A 12,224-nucleotide genomic window follows, 5' to 3' on the forward strand; every position below is an offset into this window, starting at 1 on the left:
TCGGATGCTCAAGATGCGCCTCTCGAAGTGCAAAACAGAACATCCAACTTTGACTACCAAAATAGGCAACCAAACTGCATCAAAAATCAAAAACACCTATACTAGCATCTCTGTCTCGAAACCAGCTTTTTGACACATTTTTCGGATTGAAAAAATACATCCGTATGCTCAAGTTACGGAAGAAAAACCGACAAGGCCTCTGAAAATGCATGAAAATTTATTATTTTTTAATTAAAAAATAATTAAAAATAAATAAAAAATAAAAAAATACCACCAGCCACCGCGAGTGGTGGCGGAGCAGTGCTTTGGCCAAGTTGCAGCCGCGGTGGTGGCGAAGTGGAGGTCTGGAGGTGGCCGCACTGGCGGAGGAGGAGGGTGGGAGGTTCCTCGGCGGCGATGGAGCCACAACAGCCACCGAGCCGCTGGGGGTCTGCGGGACCGCTGGCAGTTTACCGTGATTGACCGTGGTTTTTGCTAACCGTGGTAGTCGAAAAACAATTTTCTTTGCAATTTTTTAATATTTTCGCATCTCGGATTGCATGCAGAGGCCGTACGACCCTGTACGACAAAAAAAATTTGCCTCCCAAATCAACGTTGTCCAAATCGGACAAATTTTATATCAAAATGGGGGTTTTGACGCCTTCTAAATCCATCCACGAGGTCTGTTTGGCCTCAAACTGCTTTGAAAATTAGTGACCTCCCTATTTTCTTAGAAAAAGCCCAAAAAAAACTAGATCTGATCCGCCAAACCCTTGTTCTCCCTTTTTCTTGAAACATCGAACAAGCTACAACAAATCTGGCTCTGATACCATGTAGGATTTGAGCAAAAGATCAACCCCATAGCTCCCAAGAATCACCTTCATGTAAACACCTATTACAAAAGAGAGAGGCAAAAAGCTATGGAGGCAGGAATTGCCAAATCCATAGATGAGACATTCTTGATGAGCAAAAAAGAGATTGCTGTAATCAAAAGTGAATTCTCAAGTTAATGTTTACAATGAGAGATCATACTTATAAAGGAGATCGAAACCCTAAAAAAGGTCTAACCTAGATTGCATCAAAATAATTAATAAAAGAATTAATTATTAGATGCCTAAAGTTTAGCTTAAGCAACTAGAGTTAATTAGGAAATATCTAATTACTCTAACAGTATCTACACACATGTATATATGTATGTATGTATATACACACACATATATACATGTATCTACACATATAAAAATACATACATACATATATACATATATGCATGCATGTGTGTGTGTGTTGAAAAATTGTACTAGACTTCATTTATAATGTCCATACAAGTTAGATAGGAACAAACTATATGAAGCCCTTAGGTCAACTCCTCTAATTTTGATAAACCAACAGATCAATTGAATTAGAAATTTTTATCACATGATGTCAAGGTCAAATTTGGCCCAAAGTGCTAAAAACTTTAGTTGCTCCTTGAATCTCGTGCAATCACCTCCAAACTTCAAATGCTTGTAGATTTGACCTCTAGTATATGATTTGGATGAAACAAAAGTTGATATTAGAGTTTTGGATCTCCTAAACATAATGGTGCCTTATATTTCTACTAGTAAGCTTGAAACTTGATATACAATATAGTGCTACAAAGAAGATTCCTGAAAAAATGACTAAAACTCTCTCAAAAAACTAACCAAATGCACTCTTTAAGCTCTAATACCATTTGAGTTTTAGCTATGAAGGTAGTCACCCAAGACCTAGAGGCCTAATAAAAAAGCATAGTAATAAGACATAAATAATATGACAAGAATAAAATGTATTCCTACCAAGAATGCAATAGAATTAATGGTCGTGCATAGGAGAACATTTGGTTAAATAGATCAAGGCGTAAACATAGGAAGTTATAAGATTATGACAAGTGTCATAATCTATGACATGGTAACCAAGGATACAAATTATCAACCACGTAAAGGTAAAACTGAAAGTATGACATGTACACTAAATGTGGTATGGCTTTTAAATCTAAAGATGTTTGTACCACAAAGCCACTAAAAGTGGACCACCTTTCAAGGTGGAAAGGTGTTTGTGCAACGCATCCAAAAAATGTGGAAAAATAATAAAGTGACATGTCCATGAAGGTGTAAGTCTCATTTAAGTTAGAAAAATAACAACGCAAGAAGACCACTGAAAGTGGAAATATTCCTATGTGCCCCTTAAGTAAACTTATGTAATATGTGTGTTGAGACCCTAAGGGAATGAATTACTAGTTGCAATAATTAAACACACCAACAATCATTGATTTCATTATTTATAAACTTTTTAAATAGCATGTACCTTATCGAGGCAATTGCTATGATCCATTTCCTAAGATATTTAAAAAAAATGAGGAGATGGAGGCAATTTGATGGCCTATGATTATCATAAATAAGTTTTGAATGAGAGAATATAGATTTGGAAGAAACAAAACAACAAATGGACAAACACATGGAATACCAACTAAGATACACATCCAAAAAATAAAATAACACAAATACATTTGTTGTAGATACATTTTAAATGACTATGTGACAAAAGATATTAAGAGGAAAGAATAAATATTATCTTGATGAATTTAAATTTAAAAATGTCCCACACCAAACATTCTATAAAAGAGCAAATATGATTTGGAGAGTAAAGATGCATATAGTCCAATTGAAGACTAGCTCATATAATCTCCACTATGAAATATGGTGGAAGAGAGAAAACAAAAAAAAAAAGAGAGAAAGGAAAGATACACACCTTTTGCAATATTAGTACAATATAATTATAAAAAAAACCTTCACTTCAATATTTGTAATGATAATCCAGATAAATATAGAAACATTTTAAAATAATAAGAAAGAGGAAATTAAGAAAATATTATCTATTATAAAATCAACATTACAGTATATAAGAAAAGAGAATGACACTTCATCATAGAATACACAACTTATGAAGATCTCAATACTCACTCACTACAAAAAGAATCCAAAGATTGACAATATGCATTAATCAATAGAAGAAAAAATGATCAAATGGTCTAAATTCCTTATCAAAGTTAACAAATGCCACATAGTGGCTAAGTACTTGCCTTTAGTTTTTATATAAATCTACTTTTAATTTAATAAATTTATTATAGTATGTTAAAATAAAATATTAATAAATATAATTATTGATATATTATAAATAAATTATAATATGAAAATTGTAATATTTTCATAATAATAATATAAAATAATATTTATTAATCAATTATATAATATTAATTATATTATTTTCTAGTACTTTTGAACAACAAAAAATATATTATAATAAAATATAAAAAATATAAATCACCGTGTATACATTCAAAAAATTATTAAACAAATATGAATCACACATTATCTTAATAAAAAATTAGTTCACCCAATCAAATTATAGAAAAATATTTTTTAAAAATTGTAAAGTTAAAAATCTTGCATTTATAATATGCAATGTCATAATTTGATAAAAAAATTTAAAGAATGATTAATTCGAACAGGTAGAAACCAAAAAGTTTAATCACTGGTTAAAGTATAAAATTCAAAAACTATCACAATAGTTCTTAGCCTACCGACAAGTGCCACATAGTGGCATGTACTTACCGTTTAGTCATAGTAGTTAGTTTAGAAAAAAAATGTTATAGTTTTATTTCAATTTTAATTTTTTTTACAAATGTTAGTAAAATAGTAAAAATTTGTGTATAAAAGATATAATGATAAAATATAATAGACAATAATGTTTAATAAAAAATAAACTAAATTATTTATTTTAATTAACTCATTAAAATAATAATGTTAGTAAAATTATATATGTATGTGAGATTATTTTTTTATATAAATATAATATATAGTTTTCTAACGATTTAAAAATAAAATGTAATAGACTTAATAATAATATTAGTTTTTCGTATTAATCTATTTCCTAAAATTGTGCCTCGAGAAAATGAATGATGAAAAATAATTATTAGAATATATGAAATTGATAAGTAAATTAAAAAACTTTAGAAATATCTTAATTGTCCATAATAATTGCTGGTAATTGATGTAAATTAATTGAAAAGTCAGAGAAACTTAATAAATAGTACTATTGCCTATTGCAAGTACAACAAGTGTGACATAGTAGCTTGTATTTGCCAGAAGTTGTAATAGTTTAAGATTAAAAATTTAGTAGTTAGAAAATAGTGAGTTGAGGTAAGTTATAATAGTTTAAGAATAAAAATTTAATATAAGTCATAATAGTTTAAGAATAAAAAAAAATCTTCAGACGCATTTAAATATTTTTGAAAAATAATATATATATATTTTTAAAATTATAATTAGAAAAAAAATCATATAAGTGTAATGTTAGAATTCACTTATTCTCTTAATAATATTAAGATTAAAAACAATTAGCATTCAAACTACATATACCAAAATTATAATAGTTTCTAACATAAAAATATTTTTGAATTTATAATATGTGACTATTATAGGTAAAAAAATATTTGATAAGTTTTATGAGTTTGATATAAGTTTCTCTGTTTCATATTTTATATATATTTCATCCTTAAATATAGACTTAAATATAGAGTAGTGGTTCTGGAAATCCGCTCCTATAAGATTCAAATAATATGAGCCAATCAAGCTAAAGTAAAATATTTTTCAATATTTTAGAAATTAAATTTTGACATATAAATATTAAGAAAAATCAGAAGATTAAATTAATTATAAAAATACTTACATTTCATTGATTGAAGTAGGAAAAACAATTCAATCATTATTGTCTCTCCCTATTGATTAAGGATCACAAAATCTAATCAACAATGTAAACACAATATAATATAAAAAGAAAATTGTACATCAGGTAAAATAAAATATTTTCCATTATTTTAAAAATTAAATTTTTACATGTAAACATTAGTAAAAATCAGAAGATTAAATTAATTATAAAAATACTTGCATTTTCAGATTGCAATAGTATGTACCTCTGCAAATGCAATAAGGAACAGTAACATAAAAAGGATCTTAGAATGTTCATTCATTCACTACCCAACTAAAACGGGGAAGGGCCATTTGAAACTTTTAAATAAAGGAGGAGAGATAAAAGCACGGTGGAAGAATTAATTACCTTGAGATTTAATCCGAAATAAAAATATTAATCCCGAGCCAAATTACAAGATAATCTAAATTATTCCATTGTATCTATACTCGACGTTGGCTAAAAGATAAATATTACACATTCTCGTTCAAATAAACATGGCCGCTGTGAAGGGAATTCCCTTGCAGTATTCATATCCAGACATGCTTATTCCTGCAACCGTTTCAAGTTCATCGAAGGGTCTCTCTCTTTTCACTTTCTCATCAAATCCTTTAGAAAACAGTTATAGCCGTCGAAATTTTAGACCAAAAATTTCAACCAAGCAAGCCGCTACTACGTCTAAAATATCTCCGAGTTTGAAACGCCGAACTGATTTTCCCAAATACTCTACGCGAGAACTTGAATTGAAGCGTACTATATCTGAATCTGAGAAGTTGGAGGAACTTCCTGAAAACACAGGAGAGGACCACAAAGCAGCTTTGCAGTGCGAACATTTTGAAAGGTATGTAAACATCAACGCCCTCTTTACATTTTAGTAGTACTTGCATTGCCGTTTACTTTATCTTCGGTCGTTTGTTTTAGTTAAATATTCTTTTGCAAGATGCTTTTGGAATAGATGTACCATTCCTCAGCATTTTAGTCCGATTTTATCGTGGAAATGACGATTGGCATATAAAAAATTACTGGCTTCAATTTATCTCAATTTCTATGTCGTAATGTTTTTACTGTTACAAATATTCAAGTTTTTGATAAATATATTTTAGATTATTACTAAACTTTTGTTTATTATCGATTATTGAAAAAGTTTCATCATATTGAGAGCATATGCCCTTCTTTTGTTCTTAGGTTTAGATAATTGCAATATGAATCATGTAGCGAAATACCTAAGCTATCATTGTGAGACCCCAAAGGCAGGGGAAGAGGAGACCTTTGTTTTGGAAAGAAGGAAACTCTGGTATAGTTTTGTGAGGATTGAATTAAGACTACGAAGTTGAATCTAAAAAATCATTACATTATTTGATACACTACGAAAGACATCAGTTTGGTACTTCTCACCGTGTTTGTAATGTTGTAAGATGGGGGTCTAAATACAAACTATCCAGCCGAATAGAGAAACTCTTCTGACAAATTTGTAATGTACACACATACTAATGCATCACTATTACATGTTATTTGAATTTTATACTGCTTGGTATCAACCTAAAAACTACTGCCTCTTATGGTAACCAATGTCGTTGTTGTTAACAAAAGAGATGAAAGCTTCTTTTATAAATTTACAAAGACTATAGTTGTAAAAGAAACAATTATGAACTAAAGAAGAAAATAAAAAATACCAAATAAATCGTAGACAACTAGGATGACCATTAAAGAAATATTATAATTTACTAATACCCTCGCTTAATAGTCATTGTCTAATTGTTGTCTCTTGTTCACAAATTCTTCAAAACATTCTATTGCAATTGAGACCCTCCCTACATCTGTAAAATGTGAATGACCAAGAAGCCATTTATCCAAAAATAACAGAGAAGGGTGCCCCCTTCATCAAAATGCTTTGTAAAAAGAGATAAGAGCTTGACATTGACTTTGTCACTGAGATGATTTTGCCACTAACCCTCCCAGAATCAACAAAACATCTGACTAGAAATCATCTCATTGGCAATGTTAGTACATTTGCAGAAAATGATCCATGTTACTTAACAGATGCCCCAAAATAGATTGCAAAAAACCACGATTTTTAAGGAGAATAACTGAAAAACTAGACGCAATTTTTGAAGTAAAAAATCAATCAAAACCAAACAACAAAAGATGAGACATGGATCAAAGAATAGAAAGCTTCGTTTTTGAGGGAAAAATGGTAAAACCCAATAGATAATTTTTGAGCAAAAATTTATAAACCAACCAGATAATTGTTGAGGAAAACATTATATACCCAACAAATAATTTTGGTATAATAGCGCATGTAAGTACACATAACCCTGAAAATCAAAGACTTTTGCTCAAACCAGGAAATTGCACGATTAAAGCCCTCGACTAGGTTTGCGATTTTCAGCAAAAATCTTTGGAGCAAGCCATAAATTTCATAAAATACCTCCAATGGTTTTTATTTTAAAAAATTGAAAGCAAAATTCTGAAAAAAATTCCAAATTAAAAAAGTCACAAAATTTTCTTAAAGAATTTGCCAAATTTTATGAAATCTCATCAACCCGCTTTGATACCATGTTAGGATAAATTGATGTTGTTGTCATTAAACATAGGAGATAAAAGCTCCTTTACAGAGACAATGTTTCTAAAAGAGACAATCATGAACTAAAGACAAAAATAGGAGCTACCTAATAAACTAAAGACTAACTAAGATGGCCATTAAAGAAACATTATAATATTCTAATACGGCCTCAGGTTGCATGACATGGAGATGCTGCTTTAGTAAACAAGGGACTTTTTATTTTACCCAATATGCATATTGTTGAAATTTTGTGCTTCTTGGCTTTTGACTAAGCTATGGAGTAAAAAGTGTTGATTTTCTCAATATGCGTATTATGTAATTTTCTAAATTGTAAGAAGATTCGATTTGATCTCTCTCTAAATATATTGGTGGTGCCCCTTTACCAAGGGTCACTGCTTTTGTCTATTAATTAATTTAATAATTATATATATTTTTGATCGATAATAGTTATATTTGTATTAATATTTAAAGTTTAGTACATCTAAGAGCCACAGTATGGCACATTAGTCTATCTTCCTACCCCAACAAAATCGACATTTGATTTTCAATACATCATAACCACTTTAATGGTAGATAGAGCATTCATCCTACCCGACAAAACCGTAACAAAACTGGAATGTGACCATAAGAATGCAAACGCACTACCTGACAACACACAGAGAGAACACAAAAAGTACTAGGCCAAGAGAAAATACATCATAGAGGAGGCCCAAGAAACAAAAAGGCTCCCACAACAACCCTATTGGCCTACTTGAACAAGCGCTCGACATCTCCCTTTGTGTATTTCAAAAAACCCCTCTCAAAACCACCACCTTGATCCACAGTCTAGTTGCCGCCACTCGAACCACTTACAACACCACCCTCATCCACCTTGGCCGCATAAACACTAGAAGCCTGTCGTGATCCTTCACTTATCTTCCCACCACCATTGCGGGCTAGAATTTGTTTGCACGATAGAGGACTACCATTGCTTCCCCGTGGAGCTGTCAACTTGATAAGAGTCAACTTTTGCCACCTCCTTGCCACCGACCCAAACGTCCTTTCCACCTCTCGCTTCTGCAGAAACTCCAATAGAGCTCTCCACCCTTTGTGAGTTGCACCCAAGTAAACCTGCTTGGGTTTGGAGGAAGTGAAAACCGCCAATGGTTGTAGATCATCCGACCCACCTCCAATCAACCGCGAGCGCCCGTGAATCATGTTGAGACCAACTTCAAGCTCGGCTCTATTCACAATGTCCTCAAGCCTAACTATCCATTTCGGCTTCAGACACAACTTGGCCATCCTAAGGACCTCTTCTTTCAAAACACCAACCATCAACGCCACTCCAAGAAACAATGAAGAAATGTCTAGGTTTGTCTTTGGACGCTAGTGGATGTTGAGAAACTCTTCATCCAAAACTTCAACTATTGCTTTTCAGAATTCATCATCATCAAACCTCATCGAAATGGATCCCTTGAAACTAGGAATTTGGCCAAAAGTATTTAGGGAAAAGTTTACCTCCATACTCACCAAACCACATTACATAGCTAGGGCGCAAAGATGGTATGAAGGCCATTGCCCACAAAGCCAATTAATAGTCACGACAACCTCGAAAGTCTTGGCCATGTAAAAGGTGACAAAAGTACCCATGGTGCCAAAAATCATGTCACTTTGTGTAAAATTTCAAATCTTCAATCAGGTCGAGCCATCCACCTGCTACTCATCCTATCACTGATCACCTAGGGAATACAACCTGCCTCCATTCTCATAAAATTGTGCTTCACAAAAGGTTCCATTTGCAGTCACACATGTTACATTGGATTTGGTGATAAGGAAAGATCTTCCCTTTGCGAAAACTGGAGATCTTCAAAAAGCTCAAATTTGGCCCTAAGGGATCCACTTGCTTCCATGTTGGATAATTTATCTGCCAACTCGTTCTCTTCCCTCAAGACATGGGAAACTTTGAAATCCTCAAAGTTTGCCAAAAGGTTCTTGTACTGTCTTAAATTAATGAAGGTTTAACACCTATTTAATGTGAGATCATCAATCTCTTTCTCTCTTAGATCTCTTCTTCCCTTTTTCGTCTTTCGTAGGTGGAATTGGGGTAAATAATAGATCCTCTTTAAAGCTCCTATTTCATGGTGTTAAGCTTGAGGTAGGATCTATTTCCCCTAGGTCCTTTCTTTGATCCATCTATCCACTTGGAATCTACTCATTGGACTGAAACAAAATTTCCTTGGAATTTGGACCTGATTTCTAGAACCCAAGGCCTGTTTTGGAGCCTTGAGACAACCTCGGGGGTTTGTGCATCTAATCATTAGGGGCGCAGTGCACCCTTGACCAATCAGGGGTACAGTCTGCCGCTAATGGGCTAATAAGGGGCGAGTGCAGCCCTAATGAAGCCCTATTTTGAGCCTCCTCTTTAGGTCCTATGTTCTGGGATGTTTGGGTGTTAACTTCTAGGTTGGTTGGTCTGTTGGAGTTAGTTAATTCTGAACTCTATATAAACCCTTCCATTTGTTCCATTTTTCATAAATCCATCAACTTCACAAGCAAGCACTCTAGCACCCAAGCGTTCAAGCATCCAAGTTCTCAAGCGTTCTTCAAGCATTCAAGGCATTCAAGCAATTTCTCCATTGAAGATCAAGGATTTATGCATTCAAGCCATTGAAGGAGTTTATGCTAGATCTTCTATTGCATTTTCAATATTCAAGATCTCCCTTCATACATTTCAAGATCCTTTATTGCATCTTCTATCTCCATTCGTTCAAGATCTACAAAGACAGATTTCAAGCACATACATTCGTGAAGGTTTTGGTTTCACTTTGATTTCCTTTCCAGGGTTTTTGAAGTTGCGTCAAAGCTATTACATCTACATACTTAATTACATTTCAAATTCAAGAGCATATTCATAGATTTACATGAAGCTATTCATAGATTTACATTGCATCATGTTAGATCTATTACTAGTACTTGGTAGCATTCTATTTCAATCATTACAATTCAAGGTTAATTCTTGAATTGGGATTTGACTGAGGCACCCCCCCCCCCCTCCCCACCCCCATCAACAAACAAACAATCTCTTTGTTTTGCAGGTTGCAGATATCGAATTGACGAACAAGTTACGGATCCAAATACCCTTTTCGGCTTTCTTTGGAATTGTGCAATCAGAATCAATGTCGCACACCATCATCAAGGGCGCATTGCACCCCTAAAGATTCCATTTCGCCCCTAAAGATCCAGTTTGCCCCTGACAGATCTCCAAAAGATTTCTAGCTTCCGTCCGCCTTGCAGATTTCAACCTAGATCTCGGGTTTCAACAATGTTTTACATCATTTGACAACAGATTTTCAGGTTTGTGTTCTATAAGGTGTTATCTCCTCACTTCTATTTCCATACTTTCCATTTCAACATTACTTCTTTTACCCTTTTTACTTAGATCCTCTTAAGGTGGGTGTGAGAGGGAAGTAAATCCACATTATTCATTCTTTTGTTTATTAGGTTTTGTATTGATGCTTCCTTTTGTATCAATCAAATCTAATAAAAAAGGGCAGATCTTGGTCTTCCCCCTTGGACACATATGTAGGGTTGGCTTGCTTTCATTTTCCTACTCTACATTTATTGGTGAACCCGACAAATTCTTTGCATTGGGTGTTCACCATTTATTGGTGAACCCCACTTGTGTCTTTCTCTGGAGTTAGATTCTTTGCATTGAGTGTTCACTATTTATTGGTGAACCCTACAGACTCTCTTCTTTGATTTAGATTTATATTCATCATGAAGATCTTTTGGTGTATGGTTATCTTTTTCAATATTCTCTTTCTCGCATCCCTTTATAGCATTTATGATGTTTATGAGAGTTTTATGCATTTCATAGTGTTAATGGTTCTTCATACTCTTCTTGCTTGTGCTATTATGAGGTTGATGAATACACCTTTTCCTTCATTCAAGATTATGGTTAACTCTTTTTGTGGTCGGAACTACCTACTGGTCACACCATATACTTTCTATGTGGACCACCAAGCCCTCATGTACTTGGTCAATAAGCCCATTATATAGGTGAGGGTTAGTCGATGGCTTCTACTCTAGGAATTCACATTCAAAATCATTGTGTAGTCGGGACGTAGCCATGTGATTGCTGATTAGCCGTCATGCATTAAGTTTGGCGAGCAACCCATGAGAATAAATGATGACTTCCCATACACACATTTGTTTCAGACTGCCACACTTCCTCCGTGATATACAACCATAGGGGAGTATATGTTAACAACTTTTCCACAGGATATGCTTTCAGGAGAACGAAGGAAGTTTGTCCTTAGGAGCAAGACTTTTCAATTAATCAATGACTTGCTATACAAAATGGAGCTAGACCAAGTGTTGAGACAATGTGTGATAAAGAAGAAGTACCAGGAGTGCTCAGGGAAGCCTACAAAGGACCAACAGGAGGGCACATGGGTCCTGATACGACAACAAGAAAAGTGTTCCTAGCAGGCCTTTGGTGGCCAACATTACATAATGATGCAAGAGAGTGGGTAGTAGGATGCGATACTTGCCAACGAGTAGGAAATCCTCTCAAATAGGATTTCATGCTGCTCAACCCTTCCCATGCCTAGTAGCTATTTGAAAGATGGGTATTAGACTTCGTTGGACCCCTAAGGGTTATATTAGAAAGTAAAGTCCATCGAGATAACTGGGGGGGGGTTGTAATCAATTATGCAATTAAAACAACTCTCAATATCCTTATTAATTCCAAAACATGTAAACAATAGATGCGGCAACCACAAAGAGATAACCATACACAAAAACACCAGATCTATTAGGTAGGGAAACCTTTGATTATAGGGACAACCTCAGTGGGGATAGTACCCACAAGATGATGTACTAATATAAAAGTTTCTTGTGAAAGGATGGACCCTGTTAGGAGTCAATGAAATAC

At 33.7% G+C, this 12,224-nt stretch overlaps 1 protein-coding gene across 2 annotated transcripts in view; it reads left to right on the forward strand.

The window, feature by feature from the left end:
* Positions 1–5,099: 5,099 nt before the first annotated feature.
* LOC149533365 (S-adenosyl-L-methionine-dependent methyltransferases superfamily protein) overlaps positions 5,100–12,224 on the forward strand; it is a 225,458-nt gene continuing 218,333 nt past the window's right edge. The window contains exon 1 of one of the 2 annotated variants that reach the window (XM_089804290.1): positions 5,100–5,587. In XM_089804290.1, the coding sequence (XP_089660416.1) occupies positions 5,244–5,587 (344 nt within the window). In that variant the 5' untranslated portion in view covers positions 5,100–5,243. The remainder of the gene's footprint in view (positions 5,588–12,224) is intronic. The other variant, XM_089804289.1, reaches the window with a different exon arrangement.

This window comes from Cupressus sempervirens, chromosome 10 (genome assembly GCF_028749045.1).
Source record: "Cupressus sempervirens isolate cs-2001-9-10 chromosome 10, ASM2874904v1, whole genome shotgun sequence".
Taxonomy (NCBI): Eukaryota; Viridiplantae; Streptophyta; class Pinopsida; order Cupressales; family Cupressaceae; genus Cupressus; species Cupressus sempervirens.